General features: G+C 55.7%; 1 protein-coding gene across 2 annotated transcripts in view; it reads right to left on the bottom strand.

Annotated features, from left to right (window-relative positions):
- Window positions 1–2,781: 2,781 nt before the first annotated feature.
- Window positions 2,782–26,741, bottom strand: part of ZC3H4 (zinc finger CCCH-type containing 4) — a 35,225-nt gene continuing 11,265 nt past the window's right edge. For both annotated transcript variants that reach the window (XM_052656980.1, XM_052656979.1), the window contains 13 exons: window positions 23,451–23,670; window positions 23,060–23,170; window positions 20,727–20,949; window positions 19,161–19,315; window positions 18,427–18,523; window positions 18,173–18,312; window positions 17,585–17,692; window positions 15,842–15,953; window positions 14,909–15,018; window positions 9,043–9,407; window positions 8,573–8,916; window positions 5,463–5,711; window positions 2,782–4,352 (listed from right to left, as the gene is read on the bottom strand). In XM_052656980.1, coding sequence (XP_052512940.1) covers window positions 2,833–4,352; window positions 5,463–5,711; window positions 8,573–8,916; window positions 9,043–9,407; window positions 14,909–15,018; window positions 15,842–15,953; window positions 17,585–17,692; window positions 18,173–18,312; window positions 18,427–18,523; window positions 19,161–19,315; window positions 20,727–20,949; window positions 23,060–23,170; window positions 23,451–23,670 — 3,754 coding nt within the window. In that variant the 3' untranslated portion in view covers window positions 2,782–2,832. The remainder of the gene's footprint in view (window positions 4,353–5,462; window positions 5,712–8,572; window positions 8,917–9,042; window positions 9,408–14,908; window positions 15,019–15,841; window positions 15,954–17,584; window positions 17,693–18,172; window positions 18,313–18,426; window positions 18,524–19,160; window positions 19,316–20,726; window positions 20,950–23,059; window positions 23,171–23,450; window positions 23,671–26,741) is intronic.

The raw sequence follows: 26,741 nt of genomic DNA on the forward strand, positions 1-26,741 counted from the left end.
GGCTGGAAGTCCAAGGTCAAGTGGCAGCAGACTCAGTGTTGGGCAAAGACCCTCTTGCCGGATGGCTATCTTCACGCCACACCTCCACACAATGGAAGGGGTGAGGATACTCTGTGGGGTTTCCTTTAAAATGGCACTAATCCCCTTCACAAAGGCTTCATCCTCCTGACCTCCCAAAGGCCCCACCTCCAAACCCCATTGTCTTGGGTGAACATATTTCCACCCGGGGAATTTTGAGGCAACACAAACGTTCCATCTACAGCAGTTAGGGCCCCCGTTTATGCCAGCCCCACGGTCCTGAGGTCATCCCTGGCCTCTTCTGTGATCCGCGTGGGTCGCCGGTGTCCAGAGCTGGAGCTGGAGCTGGGGGAGGTGGAGGCTGTCTGAAGGTGCCATCCCCACAGCGTCACTGCGACCGCCACCCGGGGACTGACAGGCCGCTGAGGACAGACTCTGGTTTCAAGGCTTGCACCCCCCACCCCCTTGTCATTTCTGGGGCAAGGGGCGCTGGGGTCAGCACAGAGAGACAAGATCCGTAGATTAGTTGTGTTTTTTTTTTTAAAATAACTGCATCCTTTAATGGCAGTAATACAATTATTGGATTAAGAGACCACAGGAGAAAGGACAGGTGGTGTTTCTGGAAGACAGATATGGAGTACAAAAAGGGGGAGGAATAGTCATGCGACGATCATTGTAAAAATACAGTACGTTATATACATATTTGCACCGTCAACTTTCAACTCTGAAATAGTATTTACACTTTTGTTACAATCCTGGTTAGAGAACAATTTATTTTTTTTCTTTAAAAGCTCGGCCTGATGGCAAATGAAAATTTTGGGTGAATTCATAGTCCCATGAGGTTCTTAGGCTGAATATTCCAAGAGGAGGGTTCCAGCTTCTAATTCATCCACAGATTTCAGTTTTAAAAAAGTATTTCATTTTGCTTCTACAAAATAAAATTCTCAAAGGAGGGAAAAAAAAACAAAACAACCCAACACCCAACCACAGCCACACTGCGTATTCTTTCTTATATTACAAACCAGGGGCTGCAGCCCTCTGCTTCGAGGCCAACACTGGTGGCTGAAGAAAAATCTCATTAATGATTGTTTAAAAAAAAAAAAAAAAAAACGGAAAAAGACACGAAGACAAACCAAACCACCCTGATCATGGCGCACTGACCCTGTAGGGGTGCCTCCCCCGCCCTTGCTTCTGGCACCAAACTCTAGGACTATTCCTTTTCTGGGGGAGGGGGTGTGGGACCTTCTTTAACCTCCCACCCCAGGGAGGTGGGAGGGGTAACCCTCTGGCTGGCTGGGACACCAGGCTTCCTCATTATTAGCAGGAAGAGTCAGGGCCCTTAAGTGAGGGGGCCGAGATGGCAGGATGAGGAGCGAGGCAGGAGAGAGCAGGCACAGGCCATGTCCAGTTCCCGAGGTCACGGCGTGGGCCTCTTCTGGGCTCTGTGGACAGGATGGGAGCCCAGCCAGGGTCCTGGGGGAGCTGCGGAGCCCAGGGCAGCCCTTTCGGCTCCCTTCCCGGCTCAGCCGGATGGATGAGGAGAGCAGGATGCGGGCTGTGGGGTCCTTGCCCCGCTCACAGCGGGTCACCCTCCGGGCCCTGGCCAGCTTCCCACCGTGTCCTCAGGCCCCCTGCCTGGACGTGGCCATAAAGCCAACACTGCACGTGCCTCTGAACCCATGCCCCCTTTGGCTGGGAAGAAAATCAAACACACCAAAACCACGGGCCCTGAAGGTACGCTGTGAGGGGGTGTGGAGATAGGGCGATGCTTTGCTGACCACCACCCCGGCTCCCTCCGTCGGGAGCGTGGTGGCACGGCCACGCACGGATCCTTGAGCTGTCCCCAGAGGGGCCAGGGCCGGCCCACTGGCACGTGCTCTGCCTTCCAGGGCCCAGGACAGAGCCCGGCACGCGGGGAGAAAGGCATGGCCACAACAGGACAGGCTAATACTGACAGAAAGCACGCAGTCTGCGGGGCCGTCACCCCGCACCAGCCCTGCCGACTCCAGGTCCATCTCTCACCCCGGAGTCTTCTGCCGCAGGCTGGTGGGCGCGGGTTCACGGGTGAACTCTGGACGGAGGGGGGCGGGGTGGGGGCAGAGGGCCCTGCGGGTGAATCCAGACGAGACAGCAGTGGGAAAGGACTGTTTCTCCTGGCCCAGGCAGCTTCCCAAGGCTCTTCTTTCTTGACACTTCCTCTCGTCCACTGGCCCCTGAAGCGGGTCACCATGGCCTGCATGCTGCAGAGGAGACGCAGAAATGCCTAGACCTGCTTCCCGCGGGGCCTGCCCACCGTCTCGGCTCCAGCTCTTCTTGCTCATGCAACACTTCGTGCCTTCTTGACGCCTGCTGCTCCCTTCGTCCTGGGGGGTGGGGTGGGGCGGGAGGAGGAGGAGGGGCCCCGCTTTGCCCAGAAAACCCACCAGACCCCCAGCTGCCAGACTGGGGCCCCAGCCTTTAAGGGAGTCCCTGAAAATCGGGCCTGGCCAGGCCAGGCGGAGTGCCAGCTGGGCTGAGGCCCAGGGGACTCGCGACTGCTCACATGCATGTGGAGGTTTTGTCGGCAGGCACCTAGCAGCCCCGCAGCACTGACCAGAAGTTAAAGATGGTTATATACAATTCATATGTTTTAAAGAAGATACTACTTAAAAAAAAAAAGAGAGAGAGAGAGAGAGGAAAAAAGAAAACAATAGGAAGAAAGAAAGAACACCCAAACCCCCTCCCCCCTCCCCCCAAGCCCCAACTCTGGTCGCTGCCCTTAAATATTGCCCTGGGAAGGGTGGGGTGCGGGGAGTGCTGGACTCCGGCTTAACACTACTGGCAGAAAGGGGAGGCGGTGGGGTCGAAGCCTTTAAACACATCTTTCAGGGACCCAGCGTCCTGCTCACCCTCTTGGGCTGGGCTGTTGCCAGCAAATGGGCTTCCGGAGCCCGTCTTGGGTGCCGGTTTCACGGTCCCGAAGAGGGTGGGCACAGGCAGGTTGTGCACGCCGGGCTGGGGCAGGCTGCCCTCTGCTGACGGGGTGCCCACGGCGGCAGCAGGGGTCGCGGCAGCCTTGGGCCGGGGCCGGTTGTAACTGTTGTATCTGTCCGTGGCCGTGGCCCCGTCGGCCCCGGGCTTCCCGGACTCAGGCTGTTCCAGGGCGGACTTGCGGACAAACGGGGGCTCCTTAGCCTTGGCGGCAGCAGAGCTCCTGCCGTTGCCCTCAGGGCCCTTGGGCTGGGCACCCGCGTCGGCGGCCGGCTCTGCGGCTTTGCCCCCCGTGTTGGGAGTCCTGGGGTCGTAGAGGCTGATGCCGCTCAGCACGCTGCTCTGGCTGCCCCCGCCGCCCTGGCCTAGGCCGCCAGCTGCCAGCACGCGGGGGTCGTAGGGGGCGGTGGCCGGTGGGGAGGACTCCCCACTGGGGCTGGCAGCCGGAGAGGGCACCTCGCCAGAGCCGGGTTTGGCCGCTCGGGAGGAGGCAGTGGTGGAGTCTGTGGGTTTCTGCAGCCGGGGGTCGGTGGGCGTCTTCCGCACTCGGGGGTCACTGGGCTTGTCGCCGGAGCCAGGGGTGGCCAAGGGGCCAGTCACGTTGACAGTCTTGAGGATGCGTGAGAGGAGCTCAAAGTCAGGCAGGCTGGAGCCGGCCGCGCCGGCATCTGCAGAGTTGCCCGAACGCTGCCGGGGGTTGGGGGGCCCCGAGGCGGCGGCGCGGTGCAGCCTGGGATCCAGCGCCGGCAGGGACTGCAGGGCGGCGGGCACGGGGGGCGCCGCCTCCTGCTTGGGCAGGGGCAGCGGGATCAGGTCCTCGGGGCTCCAGAGCACAGTGCGGGCGAAGCTGGGCCGGCTCAGGGTCACGTCCTTCTTGATGTGGCTGAACTGCTGCAGCTGTGACCGCGGGTCCCGCAGTGGGTGCCCAGGGAGCGGCTCCAGGGGAATGTTGACGGCCTTCTCCCGCAGGGCTCGTTCCCCTTCCTCTTCTTCCGCCGGGGGTGGCCCAGACCCCTTGGAGCCCCCGGGACCGGCAGGGCTGGAATGCAAGCCGCCATCAGGCTTGGAGGTGGGCAGGGAGCGAGCCAGTCGCGGGTCAGAGGGTCCGGTGTCCCCTGGGCCTGACCCGCTGGAAGCCTCGGCATGGCGGGAGAGCCTGGGGTCCCGGCTGAGGCGGGGGTCAGCCAGTCGGCCTCCCGTGGGGTGTCCCTTCTGGAGGCGGGGGTCCCCCAGCCCACTGCCGCTCAGCTCTCCAACAGAAGCCTGGGGCCGGCTAGACGTCTGCTGCCTCAGCGTCTTCAGGATGGAGGTGACACTGCTCCCACCTTCATCCTCATCGCTTGAGTACCAGTTCCCAGTGTCACCTGCGAGCGAGCAGACAGGCGCAGGGAGCCGGTGAGTGGTCACCACACCTGCCACCAGCCCTCTTGGATCCCACGGTAGCCTGCTCCCCACCTCTTATCTCTCAGAACCTCTATTTCTCTCGCTTAAAACACCTGCTGCTCACCCTCCCCCCAACCACAGAATGGCACGAAGAGCCAGGGAGCTCAGGCAGGCCAAGCACGGAGCCTGGCAGGTCTCTGGCTGTTGCGGATGGACCCTTCCCTGTGTACCGGCACCGAGCTAAGGACTTCGCCTTATTTGCCACAACTACCCAGGATACAGCGCTGTCACCATGTCCATTTGACTGATGAGAAAACAGAGGCACCGACACAGCACCCTGAGATCGGGGACAAAGTCAGGCTGGGCTCAGACTCCCGAGCCCTGGGCTCCAGCACTGCCTTCTCACCTGGGCAGACTCAGACCCCTCCCACGGCAGACCCTACTCCGAGTACCCGTGAGCAGCAGTCACTGCCTGGGCTCTCACTGGGCTTGGGCTCCCAGACCTGTGCCTCCCAGACCCCTCACAGTGCTCCCACGCCCCAGGGCAGGCAGTCACCAGCTGGTAAGAGGCGGGGCCAGGTGAGCAGACGCAGCTGGCCCGTGTCCAACCTCCTCAGCAGGTGCAGTCGGAGACCTTGGGGAGAGGACTGTCCCCTGTTCTCACTGCCCCACTTGCTCCCCGGCTCCTGGCTGCAGGCTCTAGATGCCTTCTCTGTCTGCCCCATTCCCCCCGGGGCGGATGCCACCAGGGCACCACTCGGCCCCACAAGACTCGGCAGCTGAGGTGGGGACTGTTAGTGGTCTGTGTCAGTGACTGGCTTTCATCTCTGGGCTTCCCGAGGACACGGTCCGGGGAGCAGGGGTTGGGCATCTCCCTCCAGCCTCCTCCACGAGGGTGCGGTCTCCTCCAGGGACCAGCCCACTGCCCTCCTCCACGGGACCAGGGTCTCGCCCTTCTCCGCAGGGGTCCTCCTGGCCACAGGCTCCTGTCCGACGCAGACCCCGGACCTAGGCACGCCCCACCGCTCCCCGCAGGGTGGCCACGGCCCACGCCCATCGGGGAGAGCCCTGCCCCGGGGGAGGACACGTGCCTTCCTCATTCTCCCGGTCCTGCTTGCTGCTCTCAGCCAGCCTCCTCGCTCTCTCCTCCTCCTGCTGCTTCTGCTGGATCCTCAGGTACAGGGCCCTCTGGGCCGAGGGCAGGAAGTCGGGGACACCGGCGCCCGGCTTCGGCCGGCCTGGGGGCCCTCCCTCAGAGAAGCTGTCTGGCTCCAGAGGGTGCTCGGGGAAGAGGTGCTCCCCAGGCTCCCCCGGCAGCTCTTCGTAGTGCCCGTAGTCCTCTGTGGCAGGGAAGAACCGGCGTTCATGTCGGGAAGGGCCGTACGGCACCAACTCCGACCCACCCGTGCCCTCAGCTGGAAAACCACCCCTGATGGCGATGGGTGAGAATGCACAGCCTACGCCCTCCTACCCTTCCCGGGAGGGGCCCTAGCAATAGGGGACGGAGCAGCCAAAAGGGGAGGGGGAGGTCCCAACTAGGACGCAGCCACTGAGAATGGGATTCACGGTGAGGTTTAGTGACATGGGCAAATGCTCATGAGGTGAGAACAGGACGGAACGGCGTACGAATGTTTATAAAACGCAAAGAAAAGGCTTTGAAAAGACAGACAGAGAACAAGCCCTCTGGGAATGAGAGTGGGGGGAATGAGATTGGGGGAGGGGGTTGAGGCATCGTTCACTTTTTTACCCACACATTTTCCATCTGTTTTAAATACTTTGGATGGGCATTAATCTTATAGTCTCTTTAAATAAATAAAGAAAAACACTCAATCTCACAGTAAGCTCATAATATGAGTTCAATCCCAGTAAACAAAGACCCATAGAGAAAAGAAGAAAATACACCAAAACGTTGCTATGGCTGCAAGTCCACCCAGAGGCTGCCGGGCAAATCCTTCTCCTTCCACAAATGTTTCTGGGCAGCTGCTACGTTTAACAGGACGGGGTGGGTGGGGGTGTTTCTCCAACACAGCATCTAGGAAGCACCAGGCGGCAGGGCTTGCCACCTCTCCTGAAGGATGGGCAGCGTCCGGCACTAGCTGCCTCCCTTCACAAATGCTAAGGATAGATCCAGCCAAGGATGAGGGGAACAGCAAGTGGAGGTGTGTGACGAAGCACCTAGAGACTGTGTGTGTGTGTGTGTTGCAGACAGAGTCCAGTGAGCACTGCCCACAGGCCATTCTGCAATGATGAAATAGCCCCGATCTGCACCTTGCGTGCAGTGCCCCTACTGAGCAGGTGAAATGCAGCCAGCTCTACCAAGAAAGGGAGTCCGTAATTTAAAGTTCCAGGAGTCAAACGCTTAAATTTTTTTAGAAAGATAAACACTTCCTACATAATCATATAAAGCAAAATGTGAAAAACCACTTTTTTCCAGCCTCTGAACTTCAGAACATGGGAACTCGATGGGCCAGACTGCTCTGGGCCACAGCCTCACTCCTTAAACAACAGTCCCACCCAGGCCCCCTGCATCTGATGGTTTTACAACACTGAATATTATTAAAGGCAACTGAATAGCACTAAACGGGTAGATTTCACAATATGGGCATTTGAGCCAATTACTCCAGAGATACCATCACCAGCTGGACAGACTTTTTGCTTCCCCACCTGGACCTTCATGCATCTCACATCCATTGTTTAAAGGGGGAGGAGACCCCTCCGGTCAGGGTCACCTGCTTTTCTCATGTGAGAGCGTGTCACTGTCCTGGCGCCCTGCCCCACACACTTGTTTTTATGTCTCCGCACACTATCTAGACACCAGCGAAAACTCTACCCCGACTTCCAGCCTGGTCAGCTCCCTGATGCCCGTCGTCGACTCCACGTGGTGTTAAATGGGCACCTCGTGCTTTCGGCAGCCAAAGCGCAAGTGCTGTCCTCCCTCCTCCCAGCCTGGCTCTCTGCAGCATCTCCCGCCCCAGGGACAGCGTGGGCACCTGCCCAACGACTCTGCCCCCCAACAGGCATCCGCACCTGACCCTGCCGCCTTGGCCCCTTGGCTCCATGGTGCCTCCACACCCAACGCTGCTGGCTCCCAGTCACCCTGGGTGCCCCTTGCCTCACCTCTGCCCAGGGTGACTCCAGGGCAGCCTGCAAGCGTCCCAGATTCCCCTCCAGCTGCTATGAGCACCCGTGGGCCCAGCGTTCCTCTGCTTCCCTCATCCTTCTACGAGCATCCATGGCCCCCGTGTTCCTCTGCTATCCCCATCCTTCTTCCGCCGAGCACACCTCACCATAGCCCACAGAGTCTTGTGTGCTGGGGCTTCCTTCGCCTGTTCTCCTGTCCCAAGCCACACGAACACCTGGGGAGTCCACCAACAAGGTGACTGGCTGGAACCTCTACCTGCTGCAGCTCCCCCGAAGCCAAGCCTTCCTCCCGCTTCACATCCCTCTCCCATTTGCTTTTCACTTAGGCCTCGGACAGGCAGTGTCGCACCAGAGCACAGCCACTCCCAGCCCGCCTCCACCCGTTACCCCAGACACTGCCCCGCTTCACTTCCAGCAATGACCGATGCCAACCTGAGCGGCACGCTTACTGACATGTTTCCTGTCTGCTTCTCTAAACTGAAACGCAGTCCAGGCCTGCTCTGCCCCCAGGCCTGGAAGCAAGCCCAGCCCCCTGGACGCCTCCCATCCTCCTGAAGGCTACACACCGTCTCCTATGAGGCAGCACTGTCATCCAAGCACCCTGACAGCCGGACCTTTAGGTTGTTAACAACACGTGTTCTCATTTTAGCCGAGAAAGGAAGGAAAGGAGGAAGGAAGATGGTCCGTGTGGGGATAGAACGAGCACAGTCGCAAGGAAGCTCCAAGCCAAGAACCACCCAGAAGCAGGCCACTGGCGGAGAGCACCTCAGCCATAAAGTTCACACCATTCGGCGTCCACCCCCTAACTTCCCACATTCCCAGTCCACACACACCCAGCAAACTTACAAGAAACTAAGTGAGTTATAGTGATGCTAACACCCCGCCCAGACTCAACAGGGTGGTGAATCCTACATCACTGAAAAGGTTCAGCCACTTATGGAAAAGAGATGGAGCTGGATTTATGTTTTCAAAGACTAAGACCAAGGAAGGAAACCCCAATCTTCCTGACTACATTCCACTGTGCAGGCCCCAGCCAGCCCTCACCCTGAGCTCCGCATACCTGTGTCCCCAATGAGCCCTGGCTCCATCTCCATGCCCTCCTGCTGCTGGTAGAAGTTCTCATAGAAGTTCTGGGCTGGTGGGATGGGGGGCATCATTCCAGAGTGCGGGGAGTCTCCGGGACCGTAGGGCATCATGGGAGGGCCGCCAGGGCCCATGGGTGGGCCAGGGTTCATGCCGGGGCCCATCGGCATATCTGGGTGCATGTCGGGGTGCATGTCAGGGTGCATATCTGGGTGCATGTCGGGGTGCATGTCAGGATGCATCGGGCCCCCCATTGGCCCTGGGGGTCCCATGTTGGGCCCAGGGCCCATTGGCCCAGGGGGTCCTCCGGGTCCAGGGAACCTGGAAGGAGACAATGGTGCCTGTGAGAGGGGCTGCAGAGGAAGGGGGGAGCTGCAGCCTGAGGAAGGCTCCAAACAGGCTCTGAAGGCTCCAAAGATGCCACATGCTGGCCAGTGGGGAACTTACCTCACGCCCAGCTTCTCAGCCAGCTGCCCTGTGGGCCGCACCACGATCTCAAACAAGGAGGGGATCTTCTTATTGTACATGTCCTGCTGCTGCTGCAGCTGCTGCGGGGACAGCGGCTCGTGCGTTGGCAGGGGCATCTGAGGGGGTCCGGGGGGCGGAGGCGGGGGCGGGGGCGGGGGCGGGGGGCCGCCCTGCATGGGCCGGCCATTTGGAGATGTGGGGGCCGGTGGGCCGGGCGGACGGGGTGGGGTGGGCAGGAGGCCCACGCCCGGGGGTGGCTTGGGCAGGGGGTTGATGCCCTGCTTCTTCAGCTCCTCCACCTCCTTCTCATCCTCGGCGCCCGCCTCCGCATCGTCCGCCAGCATCTGCGGGCGAGAAGGACAAAGCCGTGGGAGTCACGACAGGGAGGAGCAGGTGGTAATGCAGCCCTCCAGGGCTGAGACCTGAATTCTCCAAGCAACGTGCTTCAACCCCCCGAGACCCTTACAGCATAAGGCCACCGACCAGGAAAGCTCTCGGGAACATAAGTCATCGCCCCCGTACCACCTATGGATCCACTCCCAGTGACCGGCTGACAGGGCAGCCCTTCTTATTCTGCCGCAAAATATATGCAACATACCACGCACTATTTCACCATTTCCAGGTAGACAATTCAGACATCAAGTACATTCTCAGTGTTGTACAATCGCCACAATTATCTAATTCTGTCACCTCAGAAAAAACGCCACGCCCGTCAAGCGGCCACTCCCCCTCCCCTCCTCAGAAGACACCGCGCCCATCAAGCGGCCACTCCCCCCTCAGAAGATGCCACGCCCATCAAGAGGCCACGCCCATCAAGAGGCCACGCCCACATAAGACGCCATGTTGTCAAGAGGCCACTCACCTCTCCCCCCTTAGAAGATGCCATGCCAACCAAGCGGCCACTACCCCAGAAGACGCCACGCCTGTCAAGCGGCCACTCCCCACTCCCTTCTCAGAAGATGCCAGGCCCATCAAGAGGCCACTCCCCCATGAAGTCATGGCTCCCATCAAGGGCCCACGCCCCCCTTTCCCTCCCCCAGCCCCTGGCAACCACCCACCTCCTGTCTGTCTACGGATTTGCCTGTTCTGGACATTTCCTATAGACAAGGCCGGCCCTATAATATGTGGCCTTTTGTGGCTGGCTTCTTCCACTGAGCATCGTGAACTTTTCCAGGTTCACCCACGGTGCAGCTGTGTTATCTATTTTACAGCTAATAGCTCATGGTTCTGTTTGGATTTTAAGTGCCTCACCGCACTTGCGATCAAACCGCCAGCACTTACGAGGACCCGCAGGGCCTGATAGCAGGGCTGGTATCTGTGGAGGGCTTCGCAGTGCGCGGACTCCTCCAGCCTAAGCACCCAACCCTGTGTTTCAGTCCCGCTGACAGCTAAGCATTCCTCCCCGCAACCGGGCCCTCACTGGACCAGGCCTCTGTCTGGGCATTTATTTTCTCCTCCATGTATGGCTCCCTGACCCCCAAATGCTGAGGTCTCTTATTAAAAGGTCAGTTCAGAGTGACAGGCCTGGTCTCCTGTATTCACTATGGGAACACCATCAGCTCCCTCCAAAGCATTACCCAAGCTTTGTTAAGATTTTACATTTAGTTGTATCTCTTTATTCCTGGCCCGATGATTACCAGTTCCACAAAGGCAAGGCCCCCAGGCTCCACCTAAGGCCTATTACAGGGCAGAGGGACAGTTTCAAAGTCTGGATTCAAGTGGAACATCCCACGGATTGAGATCCTGTACAGAAGTTGACACCGCGGATCTGCCTGCGTCTCTTGGAAGGCCAACGTGCAAATGGGGCCTCCAGTCTGGGCCCCAGCATCTCTGAAGGACCCTGCCCCAGCCTCCTTCCCACTCAGGCCGGGCCGCCTGTGGTTGCAGAGCCATCGGGCCCTGCACTGCTAGATCCTCACAGGGGCAACTGAGTGCCCTCAGGTGTGGGCAAAACCTATCAAGGTTACACTGCATTAAACAGGTACAAACTTGATGAGAGCTTCCTCCCCACCCGGGGAGGGGTACCACTGCCAGCCACTGAATGTGCCATACTCCCTTCACCCCCAAGACTGGGGCCACACGTCTCCTCACTCAGCACAGAACACCAGCACTCAGCAGGAACTCTGCTGGGGACCGAGGCCATGGAGATCTTTTCAGTGCTGCCCCCGGCCTGGACCGCGATACTCAGCACTCAGGCCACACCGTGGACTCAACAACTAAATGAACCGCAGTGCTGGCCCCTAGGGACAGCTTCCTGAAGGTACTGCTGATCCCCAGCGTGGTGGGCCCCCTTTCCCATGCTCACCTCCTGGGGCCGCGTTCCTTTAGCTTCCCCACTGCGCTCTGCAGTTGGGGCTTCTGTGCCCACCCTGTGCTGGGGAGGGACTTACCTCGCTGTGGCTCCCACTACAGGACGTCCCCCCCTCACCCCTCGTGCAGACCCCACAACACCCTGCTGGACTTCAGCTGGGGACACAGCCAGCCGCTTGCGCTCACCCGTCCCCACCACCTGCCCTGGGTCCCGAATGCTGCTGAGGACAGGCGCTGAACCACATCAGAGGCCCGGACACTGACACATAAGAGATGCTGTCCCTCCCCGTGAAACCCTGAACCCAAAGTATCCAGGCTGTCCCTCGGTACATCTAGTCCTACAGACTCCCGGGCCTCTGTGCAACAAACAGGCCCTCACACCAGACCACCAGGCCCTGCCTGGGCACCACAACCCACCCCCACCCCCAGAACGGGTTCTGAATGATCCTCGGGTTCCCAAAGTTCAGAGGTGTGCTGTCAGTGGAAAGGACTGCCACACCGGCAGACACACACAGACGTGTGGGGCAGGCTTCATCAGGCCAAATAAGCTCGTGTCTGTCTGTTAAAAATTCTAAGCGTCTGCCCCAAACTAGAAACAAATCAAACGTTCAACTGGTGACTAGATAAAACAGTGTCTCACATCATCCATAGGGCAGGCTGGCACTCAGGAACTAACAGTTATGAACAATAGTGATGGAGCAGCAATACTTGCAACAACATGGATGAGAAGCCAGATTCAAAATCATACACACAGTTAGAAGCTACATCCCATATACATCTATTCATATAACTTCCTTGGAAAGCCAAAACTACGGGGACAGAAAACGGATCAGCAGTTACCAGGGGCTGGAAATAGGAGAGGTGCTAACTACAAAAGGGTGAGTCTTAAGGGTGAAAGTGACTTTTCTCTAGCTAGATTGTGAGGTGGTTACATGACTCTCTGTATCTGTCAAAACTCAGAGTTTTTTTTTTTTAACTGGATACAAACTGCTGCTGCTGCTTAAGTCGCTTCAGTCGTGTCCAACTCTGTGCGACCCCATAGACGGTAGCCCACCAGGCTCCCCTGTCCCTGGGATTCTCCAGGCAAGAACACTGGAGTGGGTTGCCATTTCCTTCTCCAATGCAAAAGTGAAAAGTGAAAGTGAAGTCACTCAGTCGTGCCCGACTCTTATCGACCCCATGGACTGCAGCCCACTAGGCTCCTCCGTCCATGGGATTTTCCAGGCAAGAGTAAACTATACCTTGACAAACCTGACTGTGAAAGTGTATGTATAAATCAATAACTGAAAGATTTAATGGTAAAGAACTGTAGTGTGTCCCACTTACTTTCAAGCGGCTCAAGAACAAAGGAGAGCAACTAATAAATGGGGCAAAATAATGCTAATCAAGGGATCTCAGATGGAAGAATTCTTGCCGCTCGCTCTCACAAAGCCATCACCAACAGCCCCAAAGGCATCATGTCTCAAACCTGGAGTGGACAGCTGGACGCTGATGTATCTGGACAGACAGAAATGTCCCTGAGATGTAAGAAAACAAGGCTGCAGAAAAGGGAGGGAGAGAGAACACAGAGGAGAGCGAGGTGAAGGCCCCATCCTCAGTGGCACCACAGCCGGGCCCCAAGGGTGGCCCAGGAGCCTCAGGTCCCACCCCTGGGGGTCGGGCTGCAACTCTGTCCAGGAGAGGAGAAGACGGCTGGCCTCCTGCCTTTATCAGGGTTATTACTCTGGGCCCGTCATGAAGGTTGAAGTTTTACTTTCTGACCACCCAAATTCGATTCTGGAATGGTTTTTCCAAGTTCAACACTCGTTTAAAAAAATATTTATCCGTTTTGGCTGCACTGGGTGGTCACTGCTGCATGGGGCTTTCTCTAGTTGTGGTGAGTGGGGACTACTCTCCAGTTGTGGTGTCCACAGTCACTTCCAACCTACTGAGACCTGACTTGAGATAGGGCATGATACCGATGCTCTCAGAATGTTTATGGCCAGAAATGGAAATGTGCCACCGATTCGCTCTGGGTTTTCATTAGAGTGTCTCGAGCCGTGCTGTCCAATATGGTGGTCACTGGTCACGTGTGGCTACCAGGTGCTTGAAATGGGGCTATAAGTAGAAAATAAGCACCAGATTCCTTAGACTTGGTATATATTTAAAAAAAATACAAAATATCACGATTTTTTTTCATATATTTATTCCTTGCTGAAATGGTACTCTGGACATGAATATACTGGATTAAATAAAATACATTAGCAACATTAATCTCATCTGTTACTTTTTACTTTTTTCTAACATGGCTACTAGAAAAATCTGCAGGTAGCTCTGCTGTGTTCTTCTTGGGCAGCACTGGTCTAGAGCGCAAACTCTAAACCTCCAGGAGGGGGCAGCCCTCAGTCAGAGATGACTCAGCTCTTCAAATGAGAAATGAAGCCAGCATTACTTTTTCCACTCCTTACCCTGAGGATGACTCACAGGTTCTAGACAGCTACCAGTTACAAAACCCTGTTCCTAGGCTCATAGGCCAAAAGGAGTGCCAAAGATGAGGACTTTCTCCCTGACGCTCTCCCAGGGACGAGTGGACGTCCTCTTGCTCTGCCTGTTCAGGGCTTCCCCTCAACCCTTCAGGCAGCCCCGGGCCCCATCTAACCAGTGAAGCCACCACTGGGTGGATTCTTGGAAGCTGGCTAAGGCACTGATTCTTCCCGTTATCAAAAAATAGCCCCAAACCTTCTGGGAACCAGACAGAAGGTGGGAAAGCCTTCACCTGGGAGAACACATTCTCTCACACCCAATCACCCTACTCACACCCATTCACCCAATGACGAAGTGAAGTGAAAGTCCATTCTACTCTTTGCAACCTACGGTCCATGGGATTCTCCAGGCCAGAATACTGGAGTGGGTAGCTGTTTCCTTCTCCAGGGGATCTTCCCAACCCAGGGATGGAACCCAGGTCTCCCACATTGCAGGAGGACTCTTTACCAGCTGAGCCACCAGGGAAGCCCCCCACCCTATGACAGATGTCAGGAAACCAAGAACAGGGAACAGGGCCCCAAAGTCCTCAGTCTGACTCCCCAGGGAGAACAAAGGACATGAGAATGAGTTTCAGACGTCTTCTGGCTGGTGAGGAAGCCCTGATACCTCAGTGGAGGGGGTCCCCCACCCTCAGAACTCCCAACGCCCTGTACCTTTTCTACTACATAAAAGACTTGGAAAAAAAACATTTGACTTTTCCATCAAAACAGAAGCCATCCGAAGCCTCACTTCCTCTCCATGCTCCCTGGGCTCTCAGAAGGCCAGCTAGGAAATCACGAGGTGTGTTTGGAGACATACCAGGCCAAATTCCTTTCAGGGAGCTGCTCTCCAGTGAACACCGCCCCGGGCAGAGAGAAGACACACACGTGACCGTCCCCATCCTCCCTGCAGAGCATACGGTCCCCACTCCCTCCTGAACTCGACCCAGCTCCAGGTCAACGCAGCTGGCATCTTGGTCCCGCACGGAGGCCAAGCCCCTGGCCGTCCCAGTCCCTGTCAGCCCGGGCATTACCTTGTCCAAGAGCTCTCGGGTCTCCTCGGTCAGGGGGTCGTGAGAGAACATGCAGTCGTCGCCGTTGATACAGTTCCCAGTCGTGTGGTACAGCTTACACGGGAAATCACGTACACCGCAAGTTAAGGCGAATGCCTCACCTCATGAAACCCACCCCAGGACAGAAACCAAGCCCCTCTGTTTCAGAGAGGAGGAAACTGAAGCCCAGAGAGGTGCAGTGACTGGTTCAGCTGTGCACAGCAGGTTGGCAACTGAGCCAAGAAGAGATGCCTGTCTGGAGTGCAGCCTGCTCCACCACACAGGCCTTGAGGCCCTGTCCTCAGATCCTCACTCAACAGGAAGAGGGTGAAAGTTCAATGATCTGCCCACGGATACTCAGCCATTTGGAAAAGTCTCAGAAAGACAGCGGGCAATGGCACGGTCTCCAGAATATACTTGACCCTTGAATGACATGGGGGTTGGGGCACCAACCCTCTGCCCAGTCAAATATAGGAGTATAATTTATAATCTGTCCTCCACACCCTCGGTTTTGCATCTGTACCAAGAATACGGAGGATAGATTATATATAAATTATACTCAGATTTTTGTGTCTTAAGATACAACCAACTGCAGATCCTGCAGTACTGTGGTATTTACTACCAAAAACAACCCACATGAGTGGACCTGCAGAGTTCAAACCCACGCCGCTCAGGGGTCAACTGTGTATGTATGGGGAACACATAACATGCGTGCCTCAGTTTACTGATCTGGAGAATGGCAAGAGCAGACCTGTCGCAGGGCAAAGGTGAGGGCTGAAAGAGATGGAGACGGGCAGAGGGCTCTCGGCACCTCCTCGGTGCACAAATGGAGTGCGGTGAAGGCCAGCTGTTAACACCAGTAAGGAGAAAAGGTCTACACCCTCCATGCGCTCGAAGGCGGGCACCAAAGGATATCATGCATGTAGGGGCAGTTCTCGGCTCGGGCACAAAACCCAGTGATGTAGAACTTGCACAGTTCTCGCTTCTTTGGTAGCTCGATGTCGTGGCTAAAATTACAGTGGTCTCCCTGGAAAAGAACCAGTCAAAGGTAAGCTGTTCGCCAAGGAAGTACTACTCTGTCACTGGGGAAGCACAGAGGGACCGATGACAAAAATTAACAGCCCCTTCCACACAGCCCCTGGCATTTATTCTGACCCATGATGCAGTTTCCCACCAGCCTGAAACTTCTTTTTTTTTTTCAGCCTGAAACTTCTGCCGAAGCCTGTGCCCCTTTCTCCTGCCCGTGCCCCCTCCCCCTTGTCCTCAGCTACCCCACCCCCACCATTCTGCTGCCTTCACTGCTTCTAACCCCTCCTCCTGCCTCCCCCTCTCTTACCCACGTACTGCTTTCTGCATAACAGCCAGTGTTCAGTTTCACTCTTCTTTCTTCCTAACAGAACCCCAAGCTGGGGTTAAAACTACTCTATTTCCCAGCTTCCTATGCAGTTCTGCCCAATGAGATGTACATAAAGTCCCAGGGAAGACAATGCTGCCAAGGCATTTTTTTCCCCAACAATTCCTTCACAGTTTTCTTCCTCTCAGGCCTAGATGTGACGGCACAGCAACCACTAAGCAACCATGAGGACGAAAGCCACATGCTTGAAGATGCCAGCCTAAAGAACTAGGAAGGAGCCTGGGTCCCCCACGGTGTTATTCATCACTGTACCCGCCCTGTAGTGCCCACTCCCAGACTCTGATCCTTTTATTTTTTGGTCATTTGACACGGCACACAGGATCTCAGTTCCCCAACCAGGCATCGAACCCGTGCCTGCTGCAGTGGAAGCACAGAGTCCTGTTAGGACTGGACGGCCCGGGAATTCCCACACTCTGTTCTGAGAGACAAACGTCTATGGGTTTCAGCCAGTGGAATTGCGCTTTCGGCTATTTGCAAACTGTACAAACCAAACAAAACAATATCCAGGTGAACAAAAGAAAGAAACTTGACTACCTGGGCCCTCTTTCTCTTCCTAATAGCTATTTATTTTTGTTTGTATGTATTTCAAGTTTCTAAAAATGGCATGAATTGCAACTCTGAACAAGGAAAACTTTATGTATGCATGGGTGAGGTGCAAACCTTTGCTTGAAACATAGTAACATTTTTTCCTGACACAGATACATAGGTACAGTATTCCCTGGGAACATGTTGGCCAATATCTGCCCACTGACTGAATCTGAATAAAAAGCTGGCTGGCTGAACTAACACTGGATTGTACTTGCTTCCTTCAGGACCCTGAGCTCACTGGCATGTCTCTTGGCATAACACTCTGCTGTGAAGGTCGAGGCGGGCCTGATCCCTTCCCACTCCCACCTCTTCGGCCTTGATGACTCCCTCTCCAACATTAAAGTTCACTAACTTGACCAGGCTATGTCACACCTTTGCATTAGCGACAGGTCCAACAGAACATCTGAGGCTCCGTGGATCGGGTGAAAATTTTGGCCAAAAAATCCCCCCAACCAAAATAACACAGGTGTGTCACCAATCTCGTCCTGACTCTTCAATCATTTCCAGGCCCCCGATGCATTTTTCAACCACTCCACGCCCACCCAAACACTGCCCCAGAGAGTGTGGCCTCCAGAAAGAAAGGAGACCGCGAGGCCCGTGTGTCCCGGCTCCAGGCACCCTGGCCCCAGGCACCCTGGCCCCGGGACTGCCCTTACCCACGTGCACCGCCCCTCCACGAAGTATTTGCAGATGACTTTGCCTTTCTTGTCGGACTGCTGGTGGGGCTTGTCGTGGTCACTCCTCCGGTAGCTCCCACCACCATCCTGTCGGGAACACAGAGTGGGAACAAAAAGGAGAATTAAAAGGAAGGGCAGGGAGGGTCTGTGCAGGCCAGGTGGAGCGGACTGTGAGGGTGAGAGGGGCTGACTGGCAGGGCTGATGGGGCACCGACCAGCCAGTTCCATCCAGGGCCCAGGTGGGTGGCTCAGAGCCCCGCTGCTCGGAGCTGAGAACGCGCGTGCCACACACCAGCAGGAACGCATCCGCTCTGAGGCGGCACCTTCCTGGAGAACTCAGAGAGCAGGTGGCTGCAGGTGCTACAAAGATGTGGCTTTAAAAACAGAGGGTCTCCCCCAAAGAGCATCACCCAGGAGAGCTGATGAGTGCTGAGAGGCTCCCCGCTGGGACGGCTGATGGGAGCAAGGGGGTGGGATCAGCCTCAGAAGACAGCTCATTTAAAGAAAAAAATTTTCGAGGAGGAGCCTTGAGCAAGAGCATCACAAGGGGACGGAGGACCGACTTACACCCATGTCGTCGTCGTAGAAGTCTTCGTCGTCGTTCATCCCGCCCTTGTTCATCCCACCTCGGCTGCCTCCTCGACCGCGTCCCCGGCCCATCCCTTTCCCTCGACCTCGGGAACCCCGGCCTCGGCCTCGACTTAACCCTGCAGAAGAGAGAGGTGGCGTCCATCCGCAGCCTCTGCCCAAGACCTGAGCCCCGCAGCTGCCAGGGGAGCCCCCGCCCTCCCTGCCACCTTGCCCTCGGAGCGCCGGCCCACCTCGCCCTCGGCCGTCCTTGGACCGGCGGTACTGGCTCAGCTCCTTGGAGTAGTCGTCGTAGTCCTCATCCCCCATCGGCTCCTCACTCTCCCCATACTGGAGCCCCGGGAGGAAAGCAGGCGCGTGTCATTTGGGGAACAGTGAACCACGTCCTGAACTATACACGCCGCCTCTTTCCGCCTTTTTGTATGCTTGGGACACCACCAGACAGAGGTGGCCAGTGAGTGGCCCAGGACTCCTGCCTGCGCCCCTCTTCACCCGCCCCAGCCTGGGCAGTGTCTGGGTCCTGGTCCTTTCCCTGAGGTCTGTACGCTCAGGGCTCCCAGCCCCTGTCACTCCCAGCTCCCAGGGCACAGCGGTGCAGCTGGAACAAGCAGCGTGGCCAGGCCTCAGGCAGGGACAGAACACGAGTGCGGCAGCTCTCCTGTGTGTGTGTAGCGGGTGAGTAAACAGACAACTACAAAGGCTTCAAAAGCACCCTGGGGAACCCTCTCTTCAGGGACGAGGAACGGAGGCGCCAAGAGAAAGGAGCGGCTGAAGATGTTCGACAGCTCAGCCCTGGGAACCTTTTCAATTCTGAATCTCAGGAAGGTTCTCTCTATTCAAACAACAAAGGAACGTTCGGAAACCTGCCATCTGATGCCTTCTTCCCAGCAGTCTCAGGGACCACCTCCAACAAAGCCTGTGCCCACCAGCCACGCTCCCCCTGCCCCCGAGCTGGAGAAAGCCTTACGTCCATCTCCTCCTCGTAGAAGTCCTCTTCGTCCTCTGGGTGGTCTCCTCCCACAGAGCCTCTGCCTCTGCCTCGGCTGCCCCTGCCCATGCCTCGGCCTCGAGACCCTCCACGGCTGCCTCGGCCCCGGTAGCCCCTGCCTCGGCCCCGGCTGCCTGCATGGTGATGAGACAGTGAGCAAGCGAGAAGTCAACCCCAAGCCGCCCGAGGTCAGTCACCTCCTCCTCCTCCTCCAAGAAGCCTTCCCAGATGCTCTGGGGTGACACAGTCCCTGGGCCTCTGGACAGGGCTGGCTCAGCACCATGGACACACAGCTGCTGCATGCTCCCCACAAGACCCTGGCCGCTGCACTATCCCACACGAGGGCACCAGGCACATGGGGCCACCCAGCACCCAACACGGGGCTGACCAAACTAAGACGCTATGACGCCAGAAGACCTACTGCCCTCTCCTGCATGAAGTGATTTTCAATAAATGTTTGCGGTTTTAAATGAAAGAAAAAAGAAAATGCTGTGTGTATAAAGTGCACAGTGGATTTCAAAGACTTAGTTAAAAGAGAGCAAGAGAGAGGTAATATATATTTATTTAAAAATCACATCTATTTTGATTACATGTTGAAATAAGATTTAGAATGTATAAGCATCATAAAATGTGTTGTTAAAATTATTTCATGTTTTCTTTTGTTTTCAATCTGACCACTAGAAAATTTGTAATTAAGACAGTGGCTTGCATTGTATTTCTGTTGGACAGGACAGTTCAGCGTCTCCCCAAAGAGCGGGGCCTATCTACAAAGAAGTGCAAGAAAGACTGCTGAATGACCAGCCACTGAAACAAGCAGCGCTACGAACTGCTGAGCTGGAAAATTCTGGAAGCCCTCTGGGGCTGGGAAATATGACTAGCAGATGGTTCTGAGAGGTCAGGCTGGGTCTCTGGTGCGCGGCCCTCCCCCATCCTCCTAACTGCCACAGGTTCAAGGTTCAGAGGTGTGGCAGTCCCGTGGGCTGCAGTCACACCTTGTCAGGTGACGGAGGCAGGCATCAGCTGTCAGTGACCCTCCCAAGCTGTGTGAAAAGTTGTCTATCTTTTCAGAACTGACCAGGAAATGAGTTTAAAGAACAACGCTTCAGAGGATTCCCCAGGGGTCCAGTAGTTGGTTAGCACTCAGCACTTTCACTGCCAGGCCTGAGTTCGATCCCTGGGAGGGGAGGCCCCCCTTCAAAAGCAACCTGAGCCACAAGAGCCCTCTCCTTGCCTTGACTACATGTTGAAATAAGATTTAGAATGTATAAGCATCATAAAATGTGTTGTTAAAATTATTTCATGTTTCCTTTTGTTTTTAATGTGACCACTAGAAAATGCTGGCCTGGCTCCCTCCCAGCCACAGCCTCAGCACAGACCCTCTACTGTGGTGGCGGAGCCCCGGTCTCTGGTGCTTGCGGGCAGCGCCCTGCCCAGCCCCCGCTGTGCTCATCTCGGCACTGAACGACAGTCCCCCCTCTGGTCCTGGACCTGAGGCTGCGCGGCACGGGGCCCAGCCCAGCAGGCCAGGGGAGCGGCGGGCCTCACCTCGGCCCCGGCTGCTGCCCTCCTTGGCGCGCCGGTACTGGTTCAGCTCTTTGGTGAAGTCGTCGTAGTCGTCCTTGCCCATGTCCTCCTCCTCCTCCCCCTCGTACTCCCCGTACTGCTCGTTCTCGTAGTCGTCGTACATGCCGTAGCCTTTGCTGTCCATCTTGGAGTAGGACTTCTTGGGCAGGGGCGTGGTGTGGGACGGAGGGTACTGCTGGTGGGACTGACGGGGAGAGGACAGTGAGCCCAGGGGCCTCCAGTTCGGACTGCCAAGAGCCCCGCTGTCCCCCAAACTGGCACGTCTGTCTGAGTGTCTCTGCTGGCCCTGGGGTGAGAGGCTAGCCCCGAGCCACGCTGGGTCCTGGCTCCCACCTGAATGAGAGCGGGGCTGTGGGCCCAGGTGTCTCTGTTCTTCAGAAAGAGCCACAGTTGTAAAGACCACTGAGAAACAGAGGCCCCGTGACCCCTGAAGAACGGAGTGGGAAAAGAAGGGTGTATTTCCCAGGGATCTAGAATAATCTCATTTGGGGAGGGGGGTTGCCAAGCAAGAGGGACGCTCTCTAGTCAAAAATCTCCTGGGGCCTTGGAATTCAATTAATGACTACTTGGGACCCAAACCAGTGGCTTCCCTGGTAGCTGCGTTGGTAAAGAATCTGCCAGCAATGCAGGAGACCTGGATTCGATCCCTGGGTTGGGAAGATCCCCTGGAGAAGGTAATGGCAACCACTCCAGTATTCTTGCCTGGAGAATTCCATGGACAGAGGAGCCTGGCAGGCTACAGTCCATGCGGTCACAAAGAGTCAAACACAGCTGAGTGACTTTCACTTTGACTTTTGGGGCCCAGGCTAGAAAACCACTTAAAATGATGCTTTCCAACTGTGCTAGTTCCAACAGATACTGGATGAAGTTTAAAAATACAGCACAAATGGAGGCCACCAAGATGTCCTTAAGTAGGTAATACAGGTAAGCAAACTGTGGTACATTCAAATGGAGTATCCAACAATGAAAAGACATGGAAGGACCATAAAGACATCCTGTGGAGGGAAAGAAGTCAATCTGGAACAGCTACATACGAGTCCAATTACATGACTTTCTGGAACTGGCAAAACTACAGCAACAGTAAAAAGACTGGTGAGTGTGAGGGGCCTGCTGAGAGGACTTTAAAGGAATTCAAACTACTTTATATGAGAGTATATGGTGAATACATAATAGGATATACCAATGGTGGCTAAACAATTACAACAAATGGACCACACTAATCTAAGACATTAAAAACAGGGGAATGATGATTACAGCAGGAGACATTAGTGTGAACTAATCTTAGCTTAATATAAATACAGATGGTAAAAAAAAAAAAACAAAAAAACCAGGGAATGGGGTGGGGTGGGGTGGGGAGGGGACTGGCCTATCTCCTCAATTTTCTCTAAACCTAAAACCACTCTAAGAACAACAAGGTCCTACTGTGTAACACAGGAAACTATATTCAACATCCTGTGACAAACCATAATGGAAAAGAATACGAAAAGAACACATATACGTGTATAACTGAGTCAGTTTGCTGTACAGCAGAAATTAACACACTGTAAATCAACTGTATTCAGCAAAATTTTAAAAACTAAAACGGCTCTAATAGTGGATCTTAAAATGCCTTAACCCCTAGTTCCCAATCAAGCTTGTGGTGTTCCCTGCATTCCCTGCCACCCTCAAGTTTAGATTAACATCAGTTCGAATATCTACAATATCTGCTACGATGGGTGATGCTGAACACCAGATACTTTTAAGAACTTAAAATTTTTTTTTCAATAAAAACCTTAAATATCCATGCTAATTCATCTCTTACTGGTTTTGCCAGGGGAAAACAATACACAAACTGGGCAAATAATTTAAGTTTATGCTTAAGCTCAGTGCTATATCACTTCAGACCCTACAACATCTGAGGTGATTTATTCCCATAACCATTTCACTCTCTTGCCCATTTTCTACAAAAGGTCATTTCAGAACAGTGTTTAAGTCAGCTCTGACGGAGGCAAATCAACATCTTTCTCAGGGACAGGGGACAGACACGATAAGTCCAGCCAAGGCCACCGCGGAGGTGGCCCAGAGAAGCACCGACTGGGCTCAACTCGGCTCCTGCCCCAGGAGCCTCAGCCTGGCTGAAGTGCTCGAAGTCTCAGCGTCCTCACCTACAAAGCAGGGGATAAAACCAATACCTAATCCTGCGGAATTAAAACCCATGTACAGGGCCATGCAAGAGTGCCCAGCACAGTGCCGGTGCTCAGGAAACGCGGGTGATTTCATGACCCCAGCTCGGGCCCGGGGCAGCGGGCACTCACCGGCGCGTAGGGCGGGCTATACTCTCGGTATTTGCGGTGCCCCTTCTCGCTGGGGCTGAAGTCCGAGTCATCGGAGAAGTCCGAGAAGTCATCGCTGGAGGAGGCGTGACGCTGCAGGGACAGAGCAGAAGGTCAGGGCTCCTGCGGCGGGCAAGCCACGTGCCGGCCACAGCAGGGTGCCAGCCAGGCTGCGCTTGGAAGGCCTCACCTAGGGGCATCTAGCGGCAATGGGGCATGAGCTACCACTCTTCAGAAAAGGTCTTTAAACAGTTTGGGGAAAAGAAAACCAGCCTGATTAAGAGTGCCCTCTGGCCTGATGAGCTGAGCTCGGGCCCTGGGGCACTAGGCCGGGCAGGGCGCCAGCAGGCCCAGCGCGCCCTCCGGGACCTACTTTATGCTTGGATTTCCTCCTCTTCTTGGCCCTCCTCTTCTCCTTCTCCCGCTCTTTCTTGCGCTTCCGCTTCAGCCTCCGGTGAGACTTCTCCTCGTCCGAGTCGCTGTGGTGCTTCTCCCCCTTCTCCTTCCGGCTCCTCTCGGGGCCCCCGGAGGTGTCCTGCGTCTCCTCGGCCCCGTCATCTTCCAGCTCGCCTTCTTCCAACTCACCATCTTCCCTGCAAACCAACCCCATGGCTGAGTGAGCGCAGGTTCTGAGGGGGGCCCGTGGGACCGTGGGCCAGAAGGGCCCAGGACTGAGGGCGCGAGGCCTGATCCCCGCTCCACGCTGTAGCCCCCGCCCCGATGCTGTTCTCTACTGTCTGCTGAGGTGGAGGACGGGGGGCCCGTGGAGAACAGGCTCAGGTCCCCGGATCTCAGGCCTGCCCTGCCCTGTCGGCTCCATGGCTCTGGGCCAGAGGTGAGGAGCTGGGTGGGTGGAGGGGGGAAGGGCCCCTGACCCCTCCCTGGGGTCCCCACATGACAGGGGCAGCAGTGCCCACAGAAGGGCTCCCCCCGCCTGCCGCTGGCCCCTTGTTTCCACCTGGGTCGCCTTATCCACAGCACCCCCCGGCTCCCTGTCCTACGACTTCCTGACTGTCGAATCCCCTACATGTCACCCCGATCTCCAGCACTTTAAGAAACAACCCTCCGCATGGCACAGATGCTGCTGGCAGGACATTCTAAACATCTAAATATCTATGGGGTAGGGTGGGGCGGGGTGGGGGGTGAAGGGATAAATCAGGTTAAGAAAAGGAGCAGCTGGAGAAAGAATTCACTTTTTGGAGCCAAACCCACAGACACAGTTCTCACAAATGCAGAAGTTGGTTTAAAAAAATAAACAAGTGTAAAAAAAAAAGTCCAAATCTCTCGAAGTTCATCATGCATGACGATTGCCAAGTATGTGTGCGAGCACAAAAAACTCCATTAACTAAGACCCACAGAGAGAATGAAAAGATAAAAAAGAGTAACATGACAGGCCCAGGACCTAAAAGGCTAACCCCCAAAGGAACTAATCTCGGCAGAAAAGGCCCCTGCTGTTCAGAAGGGACCAGCTCAGTGTGGGAATAAGCTCATCGGGGGCGCTCAGCCCTTGGAGCCTCGAAGGTTCTAAGGGGCTTTGTGGAGAAACAACGGCTGACCTCTCTGAGGATCCTCCAGGGCCTTTTCACACACAAGGCTCCCTTTGGGCACCTCCATGCTGCCCGCCTCACCACCCACCAAGGGGAGCCCCCCCATTAATTCTCACTCTCAATTCAAAGGAGTTGGGGCGGCTTAAAACCCAAGGGTCCAGGCCAACGGTTACTCCGTCGGCAGAGGTCGTAGGTAGTTCTCAAACACAGGATGCAGAACCAAAAAACTCCTACTGATGCTTCAAGGCAAACAATACAGCAAGGTGACCCCGGAACCCGCCCGGCGGTCCAGCCGTGCAGGAAGAGTCAAGGCTGGAGAAGGCCGCATTCCTGACAAGTGAGGCACCTCCTGGCTTGGGTGTGGCCCACACGAGAGTTGCTCCATGGGAGCAAAGCTCTCCTGGGAAGAGGCGACTCTGCTGGAACGGCCTCACCCACAGTAAAGGGGCCACCTGACTGGGGAAACTGGTTCTGGCGAGCTCTGAGCTGAGGGAGAAGCTGTTATTCAGGGGCATGGCAAACTTCCCGCGGAGACCTGGAGTCCTGCAGGACACGGAGAGAGCAAACTTGTCCCTGCTGAGAACTTGGCTGGGCGGGCCAGGTCACCAAACCTCAGGAGAAAAAAACAGGGACAGACAAGACTAGACAGACAGACGCTTCGGGACTAGGGAAGGCCCACAGACCGACTGGAGAGGATGGGGTTGGTGCCCTGTGAAGAAAAGCTAAAAGGAAAACAGAAGCACCACTCTCCATACTTTAGTCCAGAAAGGGAAAAGTTAAAAGCACCCAGAACCGCAGGGCAGGGAGGGAGGGAACCTGGGAAGACAGGGAGCTGTCTGGGGGCCCAGAAGCCTGGATGAGAAGTCAAAGGTCACAAAGAGCAAAAGGCCCTCCTGGAGCCAGGAAAGGCCTGTCAGAGTGGAAGGAACGGTGGGATACCGTCAACCCTCTTGTTTTCAAATCCAAGGAACTTAACGGGATGGCAGGTGAAAGGGCGTGTTGAGGCCGGACAGACGGAGTGACATGGAAAAACTCAGAAACTGGTTCTTAGCTCCCCATTCCTTCCTTGATTGGTGAGGATAGAAAGGGAAGGGGGAGCAGCTCACTGGCCGCCGCCTCCGAAGCCGTGCACACTGAGCCTCTTCTCTGTGCTGGGTCTCTGAGCACACGCAGTTCTGCGCGGCCCTTGCAGGAAAAGGTACAAATGACAAGAAGCCGAGTCCACAGGGCAGGGGAGCTGAGCCGTCTGGAATACAGAGCCGGGAGCTGAGCCGGAGGGGCTGGCCCCTGCAGACACTCCTCCACCCCCATGCTCATGGACAAGGACGCCCAGGCGCCAAGTCCTGCCCAGGGTCAGCTGAGACCTCCACCTGCGTCCTGCAGTCACACACACACCTCACACTCGCCCAGGGGGGCAAAGACCATCCCAGCAACTCCAAGAGCTTCAACCATCCTCAAGAGAGATTCCACGAGAATGCCTTTTCATTCCACAGGCTTTATCCAAGGCAGGGAATTTCAGCATTTAAATCACTCTACAAAGACTTCTTTTAGCCAAAGACAGCTTCTCTGTATCATCTCTACTAACAGCCCCAGGTAGATCTACAGCTTTTTACAAACTGGGGAGTGAATACTTGAAACTCTGTTCCCTGGGAGCTGATGCAAACTAAATAACATAAAAAAAATTTTCCTGGTGATTTCTGAAGGGGGAACAGGATACTAGAGGAGGCGTGGGAATGAATGCAGACACCTGACTGCCCACTGCCCTTTCTCCTACTCTCTGGCCACGTTGTGCTCTCCAGCTTTTCCGAGGACTGGGCTCATCTCTGGTCACCCGAGGGGGTGCCCCTGGGTAACACTGAGATTCCCAGCTAAATGTCCTGCATGAATACAGGGACTATTTTCTTCTATACCAGAAGGAAAAAAAGGGAGGGGGGGAATCAAACCAACTGGGACGGAGGCAGAAATTTTGTGGGCCACTGACACTGACATGCACAAGGGCTGCCTCCACAAAACAGCAATGGGGTTTAAGTGGTGCCACTTAACGGACTGCCAGCAAAATCCGTGTCAGAGTGGCATTAAATACCGAGGGAGCATGCTTAATAGACTGTGACATAATC

This window comes from Budorcas taxicolor, chromosome 18, assembly GCF_023091745.1.
Source record: "Budorcas taxicolor isolate Tak-1 chromosome 18, Takin1.1, whole genome shotgun sequence".
NCBI classification, from domain to species: Eukaryota; Metazoa; Chordata; class Mammalia; order Artiodactyla; family Bovidae; genus Budorcas; species Budorcas taxicolor.